Genomic DNA, 19,544 nt, shown 5'->3' on the forward strand with positions numbered 1-19,544 from the left:
TAAACATATTGAAACACTGTTTACAAAAACTGAAAAACAAAACCAATGGTAAAACAACCTTAGATTTGGGTTTATAAAACAGTAATACCGTTGTAGGGTACTAAGAAATATAGTTTACAAGTATATTTCTACAAAACTCAATGGGTAGACAATTGAACGGCAAAATAAACACTATTTTGTAGGTTATTGTGTAAAATATACGTTTTTGTTTTTCTCTTAAAGGACAGAGCAAAGGCAATAAACACAAATTTATGAAAACTCATAGTCCGTTTTTTTTCCCTGCTGTACTCAATGAACAACCAGGGTAGTTTTGAGCGCGCCTTACACCAGCCAGCGTGAACGCGCAGCTCCTTCACAGCGGCGGAGTGGAGCTCAGAGGAAGGAATAGTTTTGCTGCAAGGAGGGCAGATCCCTGAGGAGTGAATGGATCAGTGCACTAATGCAGGAAAAACTCTTCGTGGAAACACTTCTTCTATCTTCGTGAGAGAAGCACTACATGCCCGTTATGTTCTACTGTGGAGGCTAGAGCATTTTGCCAAGAGAAGGGAAAAAGCAGCGGACTTCGAGTCGGGACACTCCTTCGTTTGAGTTGCCTGTAACGTTAGCTCGTCCGGGCACTGTTTCCAATCTGCTTTGAGCATCGGAGAAGGGTTCAGCCAAGCAGGACAACTGTCGGCAAGATGCAGGAGGTTTCGGCAACAGCTGGTAAGCCAGTTGGTTGGTTTGGCTACTTTATATGTTTGCCGCTCTGAATAGAAACGGTGTCTTGCTTTGGGGGGGTTGTCTTGAAGTATCCATTTCGAGTGGCGGTACGGTGCTACAAAGTTACGCGGGGGGGATGGGGGGTGCTGCTGCTACTACTACATGTGGCAAAAACTAGCTCCTTATGGCGCAAACTTCTCCTTTGTATTGTGAGGAGTTGTTGCATTATCTTATTACAACTTTAAAACTATGCAGTTTGTCTGTGAGAGAAATACGACCTCCAACAGCAAAGGATTGTTCTTATTAGTAGGCTGCATAGCAGCACATTTACCTTTCAATGACATGTCACACACACACACACACACACACACACACACACACACACACACCTTCAAGGTCGTTGGGCAGCTGACGAGACAAGAAGAGGGGTAAATCGGTACCAAACCCCAAGTGGCAGCAGCTCTGACGTTATCATTGCCCCCATACCACTCATCCAGAGGCATATGCTTCTCTCAGCCCTTCTCTCAGCTCTACAGACACACACACACACACACACACACACACACACACACACACACACACACACACACACACACACACACACACACACACAGACATGAATGTATTCTTTGTTGTAAAGTTCCCTCCTCATTTTATTCTGTGTGTTTTGTCTGATTATAGTTATTAGGCTACAGGGAAACCATTGTATTGAATGGAGAGAGAGGAGGAGGATGGGAGGATGTTTGAGATGATGATGAGATTATGACATGTATCTGGTGGACAGGATGTTGAGGGGAGTTATAGACTGAGATATGATGAGCATGACGAAGATGGTGGTGATGGTGATTATGATAGATCCATAGCTGTAGAGGTGAGTTGGTTTCTGATGTGTGCTGCTGAAGATTATGAATGGTGATGATGGTGCAGGCGATGATGATAAGGGTTACAACGATGAAGACGATGATTACAATGACTTACAATTATGATGATTATGATGAAGTTCAATGATATGCAGGCTGCTATCTGGTGTGCAGGATACAGTCCGAGGGCAGTCAGAGGGCAGTCCGAGGCTGAAGTGGATACATGGTGTGTGTATAAAGACTAGTGTTCTAACTCTCCTCCATGTGAATCCCTCATGGTGAGGAATGTGACGAGGCTGCAGGAGAGTGTCTGGATGAGAGCAGTGTCGCCTGGCCTCAGGAATGACATTACAACGGAGAGAGAGAGAGAGGTGTTTGTGTGTGCGTGCACATGTTGACGTACGTGTGAGAGATGTATGTTCTCTGTCTCTTAATATAGAGTTGGGTTGTTTGTTTAGAGGCGACAACAGATGTGTTATCACACAGTTGGTTGTGAGAGATGTATGTTCTCTGTCTCTTAATATAGAGTTGGGTTGTTTGTTTAGAGGCGACAACAGATGTGTTATCACACAGTTGGTACAGGCTGTTTAGAGGTGACTACAGATGTGTTATCACACAGTTGTAACAGGCTGTTTAGAGGTGACTACAGATGTGTTATCACACAGTTGTAACAGGCTGTTTAGAGGTGACTACAGATGTGTTATCACACAGTTGGTACAGGCTGTTTAGAGGTGACTACAGATATGTTATCACACAGTTGGTACAGGCTGTTTAGAGGTGACTACAGATGTGTTATCACACAGTTGGTACAGGCTGTTTAGAGGTGACTACAGATGTGTTATCACACAGTTGGTACAGGCTGTTTAGAGGTGACTACAGATGTGTTATCACACAGTTGGTACAGGCTGTTTAGAGGTGACTACAGATGTGTTATCACACAGTTGTAACAGGCTGTTTAGAGGTGGCTACAGATGTGTTATCACACAGTTGTAACAGGCTGTTTAGAGGCGACAGCAGATGTGTTATCACACAGTTGTACCAGGCTGTTTAGAGGCGACAGCAGATGTGTTATCACACAGTTGGTACAGGCTGTTTAGAGGTGACAACAGATGTGTTATCACACAGTTGGTACAGGCTGTTTAGAGGTGACTACAGATGTGTTATCAAACAGTTGGTACAGGCTGTTAGAGGTGACTACAGATGTGTTATCACACAGTTGGTACAGGCTGTTTAGAGGTGACTACAGATGTGTTATCACACAGTTGTAACAGGCTGTTTAGAGGTGACTACAGATATGTTATCACACAGTTGGTACAGGCTGTTTAGAGGTGACTACAGATGTGTTATCACACAGTTGGTACAGGCTGTTTAGAGGTGACTACAGATGTGTTATCACACAGTTGGTACAGGCTGTTTAGAGGTGACTACAGATGTGTTATCACACAGTTGGTACAGGCTGTTTAGAGGTGACTACAGATGTGTTATCACACAGTTGTAACAGGCTGTTTAGAGGTGGCTACAGATGTGTTATCACACAGTTGTAACAGGCTGTTTAGAGGCGACAGCAGATGTGTTATCACACAGTTGTACCAGGCTGTTTAGAGGCGACAGCAGATGTGTTATCACACAGTTGGTACAGGCTGTTTAGAGGTGACAACAGATGTGTTATCACACAGTTGGTACAGGCTGTTTAGAGGTGACTACAGATGTGTTATCAAACAGTTGGTACAGGCTGTTAGAGGTGACTACAGATGTGTTATCACACAGTTGGTACAGGCTGTTTAGAGGTGACTACAGATGTGTTATCACACAGTTGTAACAGGCTGTTTAGAGGTGACTACAGATGTGTTATCACACAGTTGGTACAGGCTGTTTAGAGGTGACTACAGATATGTTATCACACAGTTGGTACAGGCTGTTTAGAGGTGACTACAGATGTGTTATCACACAGTTGGTACAGGCTGTTTAGAGGTGACTACAGATGTGTTATCAAACAGTTGGTACAGGCTGTTAGAGGTGACTACAGATGTGTTATCACACAGTTGGTACAGGCTGTTTAGAGGTGACTACAGATGTGTTATCACACAGTTGTAACAGGCTGTTTAGAGGTGACTACAGATGTGTTATCACACAGTTGTAACAGGCTGTTTAGAGGTGACTACAGATGTGTTATCACACAGTTGTAACAGGCTGTTTAGAGGTGAATAGAGATGTGTTATCACACAGTTGTAACAGGCTGTTTAGAGGTGAATAGAGATGTGTTATCACACAGTTGTAACAGGCTGTTTAGAGGTGAATAGAGATGTGTTATCACACAGTTGTAACAGGCTGTTTAGAGGTGACTACAGATGTGTTATCACACAGTTGGTACAGGCTGTTTAGAGGTGACTACAGATGTGTTATCACACAGTTGTAACAGGCTGTTTAGAGGCGACAGCAGATGTGTTATCACACAGTTGTAACAGGCTGTTTAGAGGTGAATAGAGATGTGTTATCACACAGTTGTAACAGGCTGTTTAGAGGTGACTACAGATGTGTTATCACACAGTTGTAACAGGCTGTTTAGAGGTGAATAGAGATGTGTTATCACACAGTTGTAACAGGCTGTTTAGAGGTGAATAGAGATGTCTACAGAGGCCTTTCACGTGGGTTTATTTCAAAGTGCACACTAAATGACATAGTTATTTTGCGAACCATAACATACAGATAGATCTATCTTAATTTGATCACCCTGTTGTTGCAGATAATTTTCCTGTGATTCAAATCAGCCTGGTGATTTACATAAATTCACTGAAAACCTGTAGTTCTCTTTCTCGCTCTCTCTTGCTCAAATGTTAAAGCACCGGACAGAATAACTGGCCTAGGTCATACTACTGCGACATTCAAATGTACAAAAATGTATCTGAAATGCAGCCATACTCATCAACAACTGTCGTTTTATATAGCTTAATAACACAAAATAAATATTAACCTCCACTACGACATAAGTGTATCGAACTATAGCCCACTGCAGCCTGTTAAAACAAATTTCCTGTTAGAAATTATAACTTATTTTTTAGGATAATTAATTCCTCCTCCTGAAGGATTGTTTTACTCCTGCAACGAAACTGGTTAAATTTAAGGGGCCACATAATCATGAGTGGAGTTCCTCTTTAAGATCAGACATCTGTAATATTAGACAAGGGACATTTTAGCATAGAGATGAAATGATATAGCTCTTACAAAGAGGAAGTGTAGCCTACAGACAGAGATGGTTGGAAAGAGTGGTAGAGGACTATAACAGAGGTAGTTGTGGAGGTGAACTGTAGAGAGTATGTTTGTTGAGGGTCTCTGGGGAGGGATCGATTGGCTCTTATTCAATTAATGTTCCTTTTGTTTGATAACGTCTCTTTATATCCGAAAACCGCCACTTTGTTCTGGCATTTTCTATCTACACTATCAAACGCAGTCACAACTCATACAAACATGTCAAACGATGATTGTGTTTAGCCTAAATAATCAATAATATTTCAACCGGACAATAACGTAGTCAATATAAAAGTTAAACAACAAAGGCACTCTCTCAGTCGCGTACATGAAAAATCCTACTTCCTGAATTGATTTTTCTCAGGTTTTCACCTGCCAAATAAGTTCTGTTATACTCACAGACATTATTTTAACAGTTTTGGAAACTTTAGAGTGTTTGCTATCCAAACCTACTAATTATATGCATATCCTATCTTCTGGGCCTGAGTAGAAGGCAGTTTAATTTGGGCATGCTTTTCATCCAAAATTCCAAATGCTGCCCCCTACCCTAGAGAAGTTAACATCTCTCTCTTTCCTCTCTCAGACCTCCCCCTGTACTCCTTACTGTTCACATGGGAAGACCAGCTCAGGGCCCTCTTAGAAAAGTGTGTGTGGGTGTGTGTTCGCACAGAGGATCTTCATGAAGAATTACCAAAAATAAACCACAACACAACATAGCTTTGGGTGACCTATCTAACCCTAGCCATCCTACAATCTAAGCTAGATGCCCTCAATCTCACACAAATTATCAAGCAGCCTACCAGGTACAACCATAAATCCGTAACCATGGGCACCCACTGAGATCTCATCCTGACCAGCTTGACCTCTAAATACACCTCTGCTGTCTTCAACCAGGATCTCAGTGATCACTGCCTCATTGCCTGCGTGGGTAATGGGTCCGCAGTCAAACGACCACCCCTCATCACTGTCAAACGCTCCCTAAAACACTTCAGTGAGCAGGCCTTTCTAAACGACCTGGCCCGGGTATCTTGGAAGGATATTGACCTCAACCCGTCAGTAGAATGCCTGATTGCTCTTCAAAAGTTGATTGCTCTTCAAAAGTGCTTTCCTCACCATCTTAAGTAAGCATGCCCCATTAAAAAATGTAGAACTAAGAACAGATATAGCCCTTGGTTCACCCCAGACTTGACTGCCCTTGACCAGCACAAAAACATCCTGTGGCGTTCTGCATTAGCATCGAATAGCCCCCGCAATATGCAACCTTTCAGGGAAGTCAGGAGCCAATATCATAACCGCCATTGATAAAAGTGTGCAGCCGTCTTCATCGACCTTCCCAAGGCTTTCGACTCTGTCAATCACTGCATTCTTATCGGCAGACTCAATAGCCTTGGCTTCTCAAATGACTGCCTCGCCTGGTTCACCAAACACTTCTCAGATAGAGTTCAGTGTGTCAAATCGGAGGGCCTGTTGTCCAGACCTCTGGCAGTCTCTATGGGGGTGCCACAGGGATCAATACTCAGGCCGACTATTTTCTCTGTATATATCAATGATGTCGCTCTTGCTGCTGGTGATTCTCTGATCCACCTCTATGCAAATGACACCATTCTGTTTACATCTGACCCTTCTTTAAACACTGTGCTAACAAACCTCCAAACGAGCTTCAATGCCTTACAACATCCCTTCCGTGGCAACCAACTGCTTTTAAATGCTAGTAAAACTAAGTGCATGCTCTTCAACCGATTTCTGCCTGCACACTCCCACCCGACTAGCATCACTACTCTATTCTGAATTAGAATATGTGGACCACTATAAATACTTAGGTGTCTGGTTAGATTGTAAACTCTTCCAGACTCACATTAATCATCTCTAGTCTAAAATTAAATCTAGAATCAGCTTCCTATTTTGCAACAAAGCCTCTTTCACTCATGCTGCCAAACATACCCTCGTAAAACTGACTATCCTACCTATCCTTGACTTTGGCGATGTCATTTACAAAATAGCCCCCAACACTCTACTCAGCAAACTGGATGTAGTCTATCACAGTTCCATCCGTTTTGTCACCAAAGCCCCATATACAACTCACCACTGCGACCTGTATGCTCTTGTTGGCTGGGCCTCGCTTCATATTCGTCACCAAACCCACCAAACCCAAACCCACTCATCTATAAGCCTTTGCTAGGTAACACCCCGCCTTATCTCAGCTCACTGGTCACCATAGCAACACCCACCCGTAGCACACGCTCCAGCAGGTATATTTCACTGGTCATCCCCAAAGCCAATACTTATTTTGGCTGCCTTTCCTTCTAGTTCTCTGCTGCCAATGACTGGAACAAATTGCAAAAATCACTGAAGCTGGAGACTTATATCTCCATCTCTAACTTTAAGCATCAGCTGTCAGAGCAGCTTACCGATCACTGTACCTGTACACAGCCAATCTGTAAATAGCACACCCAAGTACCTCATCCCCACATTGTTACTTATCCTCTTTTGCACCCCAGTATCTCTACTTGCACATCATCATCTGCACATCTATCACTCCAGTGTTAATGCTCAATTGTAATTATTTCACCTCTATGGCCTGTATATTGCCTTACCTCCATACTCTTCTACATTTTCAAACACTACATAGATGTATCTATTGTGTTATTGACTGTACGTTTGTTTATGTGTAACTCTGTGTTGTTGTTTTTGTCACAATGCTTTGCTTTATCTTGGCCAGGTCGCAATTGTAAATGAGAACTTGTTCTCAACTGGCCTACCTGGTTCAATAAAGGTACATTTTTATTTATTTAAATAACTTAGGTTTTTGCCTGAAGCAGCCGAGTTCCTTCCTCCTTTTCTGTTTTGTTTTAAGTCTGCTTTAGGGTTCTTCTCCTCTGACTGAGATGACAGAGTCCTTGTCACATTCACTCTACTGTACAGATGACTCTGTCCCTGTTTGACCCTGTTTTCTCTTATCTTCTGCATGACCACACAAACTCTTCAGTTCTCTCGCTCTCTTTCTCTCAACTCGCTCTCTCTCTCTCTCACTGTCTCTCAACTCGCACTCCCTCTCTCTTCCAGGGAGGTGGATGAATGTGAACATGGGTGATGTCTGTCTGTCTGTTAGTGGGTCAGATCAGATACTGGACAATGGCCCTGGCACGCCAGCCATCCCAGCATGCTTTGCAGCGTCTGGCTGTTTACATGATTTATTATTAACTGAAGTGATTAGCTCCGCCTGTGTTTAACCTAGACTGTGTAAACATCACCCCTCCGTGTTAAATAAACACTGAACACAGGTGGTAGAGATAAGAAGAGGAGGAGGAGGAAGAGGAGGGGAAAACATTTAGAAATTCTCCCATCCAACACTGTCTTTTTTTGTCCCCAACTCACAGTTTCTGTTTCTGTGCTTTAGCTCTTTCACACTCTGTCTCAAACTCACCATGCTTCTTTCAGAGCTTTCACACTCTGTCTCAAACTCACCATGCTTCTTTCAGAGCTTTCACACTCTGTCTCAAACTCACCATGCTTCTTTCAGAGCTTTCACACTCTGTCTCAAACTCACCATGTTTCTTTCAGGGCTTTCACACTCTGTCTCAAACTCACCATGCTTCTTTCAGAGCTTTCACACTCTGTCTCAAACTCACCATGCTTCTTTCAGAGCTTTCACACTGTCTCAAACTCACTATGCTTCTTTCAGAGCTTTCACACTGTCTCAAACTCACCATGCTTCTTTCAGAGCTTTCACAGTGTTCATTATTTATTTCTTTCTTTCTTTCTTTCTTTCTTTCAATTCATTTTAAGGGTTTTATTGGCATGGAAAACATATCTTTACTTTGCCAAAGCAAGTGAAATAGATAGTACATTTTTTTTTACAGTAAACATTACGCTCACAAAAGTTCCGAAAGAAGAACATAAATATGGGTTGTATTTAGGATTTCCCAAGGTTGCTGTTTACACATATCCAACAGAAGTCATTGGGGTCAAATGTGTCTCCACTTTTTGTGGATTAGGTTATCAGTCCTTGGTTCAAATATTGGGGAAGATGCCAGAGCTGAGGATGAATACTTTAAGTATAGTATAGTTAAATACTTTAAGTATAGGCAATTGGAATTTGTAATCTGTATATTTAATTATTTAATTTAGTATACCATTAACACCACAGGCCTTTTTGGGTTTGTATTTTGTCCTATAGTTCATTCAATTTAGTTGGAGAATCCAGTGGGTTCTGGTAGTCTTTAATAGTTGATTCTAAGATTTGTATTTGATCATGTATATGTTTTTGCTGTTTGTTCTTTGTTATAGGGCCAAAAATATTGGAGAAGTGGTTTATACATGGTTTATACATCTCCGTTTTGGATAGATAACTCTTTGTGTTGTCTGTTTAGTGTTTTACGATTTTCCCAGAAGTGGTTAGAGTCTATGGATTCTTCAATTACATTGAGCTGATTTCTGACGTGCTGTTCCTTCTTTTTCCGTAGTGTATTTATATATTGTTTTAGTGATTCACCATAGTAAAGGCGTAGACTCTTTGTTTTTGGTTGGACAGGTTTCTCAATTTCTTTCTTTGGTTTTTGCATTCTTCATCAAACCATTTATCATTGTTGTTCATTTTCTTAGGTTTTCTGCTTATATATTTTTAAAAATATGATAGGGAAGCTGAGAGGTCAAAAATACTGTTTAGGGATTCTACTGCAGAGTTTACACCTTCACTATTACAGTGAAACGTTTTGTCAAGGAAGTTGTCTAAACGGGATTTAATTTGTTGTTGCCTAATAGTTTTTTGTTAGGTTTCCACACTGCTTTCCTTCCATCTATAGCATTTGTTAATATTATGCTCTTCCTTTGGCTTTGATGTCTCATGATTGAGTATTGCTCTGTTCAAGTAGACCGATTTTGCTGTGATCTGATAGGGGTGTCAGTGGGCTGACTGTGAACGCTCTGAGAAACTCTGGGTTAAGGTCAGTGAAAATGTAATCTACAGTACTACTGCCAAGAGATGAGCTGTAGGTGTACCTACCATAGGAGTCCCCTCGAAGTCTACCATTGACTATGTACATACCCAGCGTGCGACAGAGCTGCAGGAGATGTGACCTGTTTTTTTTTGGTGATGTTGTCATAGTTGTGCCTAGGGGGGCATATGGGGGAGGGAATGCTGTCACCTCCAGGCAGGTGTTTGTCCCCCTGTGTGCTGAGGGTGTCAGGTTCTTTACTGGGGGGATATAGGTAGCACACAGGAGGATATTTTTCTCTGTTAAGATAATTTCATTTTGAATTTCTAGCCAAATGTAAAATGTTCCTGTTTTGATCATTTTTATAGAGTGAGTTAGGTCTGCTCTATACCAAATTAGCATTCCACATGAAGTCCCCTCCCTGTTTCACACCTGGTAGTTTGGTGGTTGGGACTATCAGCTCCCTGTAACCTAGAGAGCAAACAGTTGTTCCATTTCCTCTATATCAGTGGTTCCCAACCCTTTACGGTTACTGTACCTTCAACTGAATTTTTCTCTGCCCGGAGTACCCCTGAAGTACCCCCTCATGTGAATTTGACCAGTAAGCCTATGGTCTCATGAGTCTTCTCAAGTACCCCTGTGGATAGGCCAAGTAGTAGGCCTAGTACCCCTGGTTGGGAACCACTGCTGTATACCATGTTTCTTGTAGGATGACAATGCCTGTATTTTTGATTTATTTAGTGAAGTACAGGTTCCTGCTCTTTAGGCCAAAGGTAGATGACCTGGGGCTGTGATTGAGGGCGATGACCTTTAGGGTCCTGGCGAAGGTGGTCACTGCTGCCTTGTGAAGATTGACCTTGTCATAAAGGCTGTTCAAGTCCAGGGTGGAGTGGTGGGCCAGGGGGTTGTTAGGAGGGCTATCAGGGTGGCTCAGAGGGGGTGGGATTCCCTGGGGTCCTTCAGTTTTCTGTCCTGCTGTGATGTCGAGGCTATGGTCAGGGTCTGGGGTGGACTGTTCTGCTGGCTACTCTGCGGGGGTGGACAGCTCTCTAATGGGTTGTTCTCTGTCACACGCCATCCCCCTCACCCTCTCCTCCGCACTTTCACCTTCTCTAGTGCTCTGTTCTTCTCCTGCTCCTGCTCTTTCTCCTGTTGATGTTGTCTCACCACAGTCCAGAGTGCAGACATGTCTCTCTCCACCTCCAGTTCTCCGGGTCTGGTTGAGGGGGTGTTGTTGTTCTCTCTCCCTCTCTTTGTCTCTCTTTCCCATCACTCTCCCACTCTCTATCACTCAGTCTCTTTCCTGTGTTACATTGATTTCTCTAATCTCAGATCAGTGCTATGTAAGAGGAGACCGAGGCTATTTTTAGACAAGTGATATTTCTATTGGATGTCCGGAAGGAACGGAAGCCCATTCCTGGACTCACTGTTTGAATGGACTATAGGATTGTGTGTATGTGTGTGGTGCATGTGTGTTTGCTTGCGTTTGTGTGTCATGCAGTGTGTGTGTGTGTGTTACCCTCAGGTGATTCTGCTTGACTGGTGACATGTCATTCATTTGTGACATTCAGAGTAGGGAACATTCAAAACACTACATCTTACCATTCTATTCAATATAGCACATTTTCAGTCCTAAAGTACTATCTATTGTTTGGATCATTGCTCCAGTTCCAACTGGTCTGATTATATTCACTGAGTGTACAAAACATTAAGAACACCTGCTTTTTCCATAACATAGAATGACCAAGTGAATCCAGGTGAAAGCTATGATCCCTTATTGATGTCACTTGTTAAATCCACTTCTATCAGTGTAGATGAAAGGGAGGACACAGGACACACACCATTATCACCAGTAGTACATTTACAGTTAATTACCATCATTTCTCATCTACATTGTTTGTTTGGTTATGGTAATTTCTGTTAATGCATTCAATACATTATTATTCCAGTCTTATCGTTGTCATTGTAGGAGTGGACACGTTGTTTGCAGAGTGCACAAACTAGGCTACACAAGTTTTATTTTATTCTATTTATTAATTGTAGTTTGTAGCGCTCCTGTCAATGTTGAGTAAGGACGTGCACCTGATAATACATAGAAGTAGGCCTAGGCTACCTGGCCTGCATGCAAATGTAGGCCTATTAATTTGCCCATTTGGGGATCTGATATTATTCCTGATTGTCTTAACTCACCAACACTGTGGAACTTCTCAAAATATACTGAACAAAAATATAAATGCAACATGTAAAGTGTTGGTTCCATGTTTCATAAGCTGAAATAAAAATCACAGAAATGTTCCATATGCACAAGAAGCTTATTTCTCTCAAATTTTGTGCACAAATTTGTTTACATCGCTGTTAGGGAGCATCTCTCCTTTGCCAAGATATTAAATATACCCGAGAGGTGTAGCTTATCATTACACAGGTGCATCTTGTGCTTGGGACAATAAAAGGCCAATCTAAAATGTGCAGTTTTTTCACACAACACAATGCCACAGATGTCTCAAGTTTTGAGGGAGGATGCAATTGGCATGCTGACTTCAGGAATGTCCATCAGAGCTGTTGCCAGAGAAATCAATGTTCATTTCTCTACCTTGCGTTTGTATTTTTGTTCAATATCATTTTTCTCCTCTCAAACAGCAAGTAAACAAAGTCTGTTTTTACATCCACTGAGACTGACGATAGTTCCTCAAAGTAGCCTATTTTGAAAAATCTTTCCAGCGCTCTCCCCTTTGTGAACCAATCAGCTGAAGGGGGGGGGGGGGTAATGCTCTGTTGGAAAGTTCATAAGCAAGGCCTACCTGATTACTTCTTATCCCTTGTGCTAATAGCATACAGCTGTGTCTGTCTGTCCAGAGCTCACTGGCGTGGGAAACAGAATATTTTATATTTTATACAATGTTGCAAGTTTGCTAGTGTGAGCTTCAGGCCTGACCCCAGTTAATAGTTGATAACAATGTTTCAAGTTCCTTCCAGACCGGCCATGTGTATTTATTTTGATCTTGATATTTTCTACTTTTGGGCTGCAATGTTTTTATTTGTTGGCTTTATGTAGGTTATTTGTACCTATTGGCAAAGGCAATAGATGTTACTTTTAGATTTGTATCCTTTTCATTGAGATAGAATTTTGATGAACCACATGACATTGATTTTGAGATATGAATACTTTATTATAAATGAAATGAAACTGTTCCATGAAAATGTGCAGATGAAAATCATAACTGGCACGCAGATCAGTAGAAATGCTACGATAACTTTTCCAAATGGAAAAGGTTGCCGACCGCTGGTGTAGCTTATCACCGGCAACTTCAGGAGTGTAATGACAGAATCTGCAAATAGCAGCGGGAGGAGGGGGGTCTGGTTGGGAACAGGTTTTTTCCTTCTAGTTAGCCTATCTCTGGCTCTCTCTTTAGTAGTGTGTGTCTTCAGTTTAATCACACTGCTTAATCACTGGAAGCATCAGACAAGCTCAGTAGCCCACATATAGTTTATTTTATTCAAACTTACGGTGTGTCTATACTGTATATGGAAAAATACACGTTTAAAAATGTCTACCAATCGATTGGTCAACCGAAATGTTCTTTAGTCGGGGTCAGCCCTAGTATTTAGTATTGTTTTATCTAAAAAGGATAACTTTCCTTTTTTTTAAATTCACTGAGTAGGATGGTCCTCTCCTTCCTCCTCTGAGAAGCCTCCTCTGTTGTTTACAGACATGAAGATGTTGCAATTTCTTCTAGAGAAATGCCTTAATACCAAGTGCAAACTTGATTTTCTTCTTTAAGCGGCTATGGGCTTGGCACCTCCAACAAAGCAGTCTATTCTGTTGAAAGAGATAGTGGTCGCTGCCCGTTAACCAGTAATAATAATAAGACTGAGGTTGAAAGATGGATGGATAGGTAGAGAGAAAAGAGAGAGGAGTGGATAGGGAGAGAGAAGAGAGAGAGGGGTGGATAGGGAGAGAGAAGAGAGAGAGGGGTGGATAGGGAGAGAGAAGAGAGAGAGGCGTGTTTCTGTCCAGAGTACCATGTGTTTATACTGGAGGTCTCTGAGTAGGGTCTGGCTGAGACACATCCTGCTATACACACACACACACACACACACACACACACACACACACACACACACACACACACACACACACACACACACACACACACACACATAAACTTTCACAGAAGGTGAATGTGACCTAGATTTGCTAAATGGTACCAACTGCTGGAACCTTCCAGAAATTGACTAAATTGTAATCTACTCAATGCCACCCCATAGAGAGTTGACGTGCTCTGTGAATGGGGAATGTATAGCTTTGACTCCTATTGGCTATCACTAGTAGCTTATCTTGGTGTAAACCCTCTATGCACACCCAAACAACGATTTGGGCTAATGGTAGAGGAGAAGGATAGAGGCTCCCCATGCTCCTTTCTTTGTCTGTCCTCTCCAGGCCCAGTGCTGTCTGTCTGGGTTGGACCGACCCTGATGAGGGGGATTTTCCTGAGAAAGTCTTATGGAATTAAAAAAAACTCATAGTAAAAGCATGTTCCATTGGATTTCTCTTTGCGTGTGTGTGTTTATGCGGTTATGTGTGTTTTACGAATGGTGCTATATCTAGCACACTGTAGGCATTGTGTCTTTCCTCTATGATCCTCAGAGAAGCTCGGTCTCTGGAATGGAAGTTTCCTGCACACAGGGGTGAGGCTGGGAGATCAGGAGAGAGGAGAGGTATAGAGGAGGAGAGAAGGAAGAGAGATAGAAAGAGGAAGGAGAGAAGAGAGGGTCAGAGGAGGGAGAGAGGTAGGAGGGAGGACTGAGAGAAGAGAATCATCCAATTCTATTTGTCACATGCTTCGTAAAGAACTGGTGTAGACTAACAGCGAAATGCTTACTTACAGGCCCTTCTCAACAATGCAGAGATAAATAATATAGATAAATAATAGAAAAGTAAAACAATACCAAAACATAATAATAAATACGCAATGAGTAACGATAACTTAGGGTACCAGTACCGAGTGGATGTGCAGGGCTATAAGGTAATTACGGTAGATATGTACATAGAACTAGAAATACAGTTAGAGATAATAAACAGTAGCAGCAGAGTGTGTGATGAGACAAAAGAGACGTGTTAAAAGGGTCCATGCTGATAGTAGCTACTTGGTTAACTATTTAACTAACTATGTACTATCTTATGGCTTGGGGGTCGAAGCTGTTCAGGGTCCTGTTGGTTCCAGACTTGCCATGCAGTAGCAGAGAGAACAGTCAATGACTTAGATGGCTGGAGTCATTGATCATTTTTAGGGGCTTCCTCTGACACCGCCTGGTATAGAGGTCCTGGATGACAGGGAGCTCATTCCCAGTGATGTACTGGCCTGTACACACTTCTCTCTGTAGCGCCTTGTGGTCGGATGCCAAGCAGTTGCCATACCAAGCGGTGATGCAGCCAGTCAAGATGCTCTCCAAAGTGCAGCTGTAGAACTTTGTGAGAATCTGAGCGCCCATGCCACATCTTTTCAGCCTCCTGAGGAAGAAGAGGTGTTTTCGTGCCCTCTTCACCGCTGCGTTGGTGTGTGTGGACCATGATAGATCCTTAGTGAGGTGGACACAGAGGAAGTCGAAGCTCTCAACCTGCTGCACTACAGCCCCATTGGCGTGCTGGCCCTCTGTTTCCTGTAGTCCACCATCATCTCCTTTGTCTTGCTTCCATTGAGGGAGAGGTTGATGTTCTGGCACCACCCGGCCAGGTCTCTGACCTCCTCCAAACGGATGAGAGAGCTATGGTGGATGTAGGGACGTACGGACGAGAGGGCTATGGTGGATGTAGGGACGTACGGACGAGAGAGCTATGGTGGATGTAGGGACGTACGGATAAGAGAGCTATGGTGGATGAGGGACATACGGCTGAGAGAGCTATGGTGGATGTAGGGGCATATGGATGAGAGAGCTATGGTGGATGTAGGGACGTAATGGCTGAGAGAGCTATGGTGGATGTAGGGACGTACGGATGAGAGAGCTATGGTGGATGTAGGGGCATATGGATGAGAGAGCTATGGTGGATGTAGGGACGTACGGCTGAGAGAGCTATGGTGGATGTAGGGACGTACGGACGAGAGAGCTATGGTGGATGTAGGGGCATATGGATGAGAGAGCTATGGTGGATGTAGGGGCATACGGACGAGAGAGCTATGGTGGATGTAGGGACATACGGATGAGAGAGCTATGGTGGATGTAGGGACGTGCGGCTGAGAGAGCTATGGTGGATGTAAGGGCATATGGATGAGAGAGCTATGGTGGATGTAGGGGCATACGGACGAGAGAGCTATGGTGGATGTAGGGGCATATGGATGAGAGAGCTATGGTGGATGTAGGGACATACGGATGAGAGAGCTATGGTGGATGTAGGGGCATACGGACGAGAGAGCTATGGTGGATGTAGGGGCATATGGATGAGAGAGCTATGGTGGATGTAGGGACATACGGATGAGAGAGCTATGGTGGATGTAGGGGCATACGGACGAGAGAGCTATGGTGGATGTAGGGGCATACGGACGAGAGAGCTATGGTGGATGTAGGGGCATACGGATGAGAGAGCTATGGTGGATGTAGGGGCATATGGATGAGAGAGCTATGGTGGATGTAGGGGCATACGGATGAGAGAGCTATGGTGGATGTAGGGATGACATTTAAATTATCATTAAAACCGTGTTTGATTACCGCGGATTGAGAAACACGGTAAATTCTGTCCAGCATCAACCAAAGTTAGCAACAGTCTGATGCAGGTGCAGCCAGCAACATAGGTTTGGTTTTGTGTGGAAACATGGCGGAAGGCATTGACAGCACTCAGGAGATATTTCCGCCTTCTAAGAGGACCAAATCTGAAGTGTGGTTGTATTTTGGGTTTTACAAGAGTGCTGAGGGAAACTTAATTGAAGATGGTCACCCTGTCTGCAGAACATGCAACAACAAAAAATCACTGCGAAAGGTGGCAACATTTCAAATCCCGAGTCATCTTCGTGACCACCAACCACTACTTTATAGCGAATGCAAGGTAAGTTAACTTTTACCTCAATGCATGATGTGGGGACTTCGGAATGGGGGAAAATGTCATGGTTTGTCTGTCTAACTTGCTAATAGCTTGTCAATAATGTAAACTGAAGCTTTCAGAGTTACCTACTCTTGTAAAGACACAGAACGTTGTTCTGCTGTGTGTGTGTCGTGTGTCTGCAGACTCTATTCTCCCATTGCACACGATAACATGTTATGTAGTTTAGTCACCCAAACAACATATTCTGTTCATTTAAAATCCGCCAGACGTCAACTTGGTTGTAAAAGTGTTCCAACAGGAGAAACACCAGACTCCTCTACTAGACTCCTATGCAAGACTCCTCTACCAGACTCCTCTACCTGACTCATCTACCAGACTCCTCTACCAGACTCCTCTAACAGACTCCTATACTAGACTCCTATACTAGACTCCTATGCAAGACTCCTCTACCAGACTCCTCTACCTGACTCATCTACCAGACTCCTCTACCAAACTCCTCTACCTGACTCATCTACCAGACTCCTCTACCAGACTCCTATACCAGACTCCTATACAAGACTCCTCTACCAGACTCCTCTACCTGACTCATCTACCAGACTCCTCTACCAGACTCCTCTACCAAACTCCTCTACCTGACTCATCTACCAGACTCCTCTACCAGACTCCTATACCAGACTCCTATACAAGACTCCTCTACCAGACTCCTCTACCTGACTCATCTACCAGACTCCTCTACCAGACTCCTATACCAGACTCCTATACAAGACTCCTTCAATCTAATCTAAATACAATACTTTTTGGGGGGCTCATTGCAATTACTATCACTGTCTTCTTAAGACTGATTTGTATTTATGTAAATTGTGCATGGGGTCATTGCATATACTCAAATGCAACACATAAAATAGACTGTGTGTGTGTGTGCGTGCGTGCGTGTGTGTGTGTATGTGTGTGTGTGTATGTGTGTGTGTCTGCTTATGCACCCACATCTAAAAATGCTCAAGATCTCACTGCAGCCCTTTCATATTACATTGCAAAGGACATGATGTCATTTCAAATTGTTGAGAGGCCTGGCTTTCTGAGGCTGATGAAGGTTGCCGTGCCTCATTCCAACGTGAGTGCTGCTAATTTCGTTTGTTGTTTGTTGTTTGTTTATCTGATTTGCTTACTTGAAAATTGTACCATTCATGGCCACATGGTGCCATCTTTAATGTTAATGTTATTATTTTAATGTTTATGCACACAAATAGTGCATAGTGCTGCTAATTTTAGTTGTTGTTTTGTGGTTTTCATATAAAACTTGGTCAAATGATTTCAGTGTGTGTGTCAGTACTTTTTGAACATTCCTAGCATTTCCAGTTTTAACAATACCGCGATCATACTGATAACTATGATCATTTTGGTCACTATAATCGTGATATGACATGTTCATACCGTTTCATCTCTAGGTCACTATAATCGTGATATGACATGTTCATACCGTTTCATCTCTAGGTCACTATAATCGTGATATGACATGTTCATACCGTTTCATCTCTAGGTCACTATAATCGTGATATGACATGTTCATACCGTTTCATCTCTAGGTCACTATAATCGTGATATGAAATGTTCATACCGTTTCATCTCTAGGTCACTATAATCGTGATATGACATGTTCATACCGTTTCATCTCTAGGTCACTATAATCGTGATATGACATGTTCATACCGTTTCATCTCTAGGTCACTATAATCGTGATATGACATGTTCATACCGTTTCATCTCTAGGTCACTATAATTGTGATATGACATGTTCATACCGTTTCATCTCTAGGTCACTATAATCGTGATATGACATGTTCATACCGTTTCATCTCTAGGTCACTATAATCGTGATATGAAATGTTCATACCGTTTCATCTCTAGGTCACTATAATCGTGATATGACATGTTCATACCGTTTCATCTCTAGGTCACTATAATCGTGATATGACATGTTCATACCGTTTCATCTCTAGGTCACTATAATCGTGAAATGACATGTTCATACCGTTTCATCTCTAGGTCACTATAATTGTGATATGACATGTTCATACCGTTTCATCTCTAGGTCACTATAATCGTGATATGACATGTTCATACCGTTTCATCTCTAGGTCACTATAATCGTGATATGAAATGTTCATACTGTTTCATCTCTAGGTCACTATAATCGTGATATGAAATGTTCATACCGTTTCATCTCTAGGTCACTATAATCGTGATATAAAATGTTCATACCGTTTCATCTCTAGGTCACTATAATCGTGATATGAAATGTTCATACCGTTTCATCTCTAGTGGAGTGTTTCAAGAGAGTTCTTATGGGTCCAAATTGCTGCAGAAGACCCTAGATCTGTCACCGCCAGCTGTCCTACCAGGTACCACAACGTCAAGTCCTCATGTTTTCCTGGGAGATGCAGCCCCTACATGAGAACCTCATGTTTTCCTGGGAGATGCAGCCCCTACATGAGAACCTCATGTTTCCCTGGGAGATGCAGCCCCTACACGAGAACCTCATGTTTTCCTGGGAGATGCAGCTTTCCCCCTACATGAGAACCTCATATTTCCCTGGGAGATGCAGCCCCTACACGAGAACCTCATGTTTTCCTGGGAGATGCAGCTTTCCCCCTACATGAGAACCTCATGTTTTCCTGGGATATGCAGCCCCTACATGAGAACCTCATGTTTTCCTGGGAGATGCAGCCCCTACATGAGAACCTCATGTTTTCCTGGGAGATGCAGCCCCTA

General features: G+C 42.8%; 1 protein-coding gene across 1 annotated transcript in view; it reads left to right on the top strand.

Annotated features, from left to right (window-relative positions):
• The first annotated feature begins 302 nt into the window (after positions 1-302).
• LOC110492422 (FYVE, RhoGEF and PH domain-containing protein 3) overlaps positions 303-19,544 on the top strand; it is a 112,703-nt gene continuing 93,461 nt past the window's right edge. The window contains exon 1 of the mRNA XM_036947396.2: positions 303-705. Coding sequence (XP_036803291.2) covers positions 681-705 — 25 coding nt within the window. The 5' untranslated portion in view covers positions 303-680. The remainder of the gene's footprint in view (positions 706-19,544) is intronic.

This window comes from Oncorhynchus mykiss, chromosome 16 (genome assembly GCF_057628025.1).
Source record: "Oncorhynchus mykiss isolate SJ-2025 chromosome 16, ASM5762802v1, whole genome shotgun sequence".
NCBI classification, from domain to species: Eukaryota; Metazoa; Chordata; class Actinopteri; order Salmoniformes; family Salmonidae; genus Oncorhynchus; species Oncorhynchus mykiss.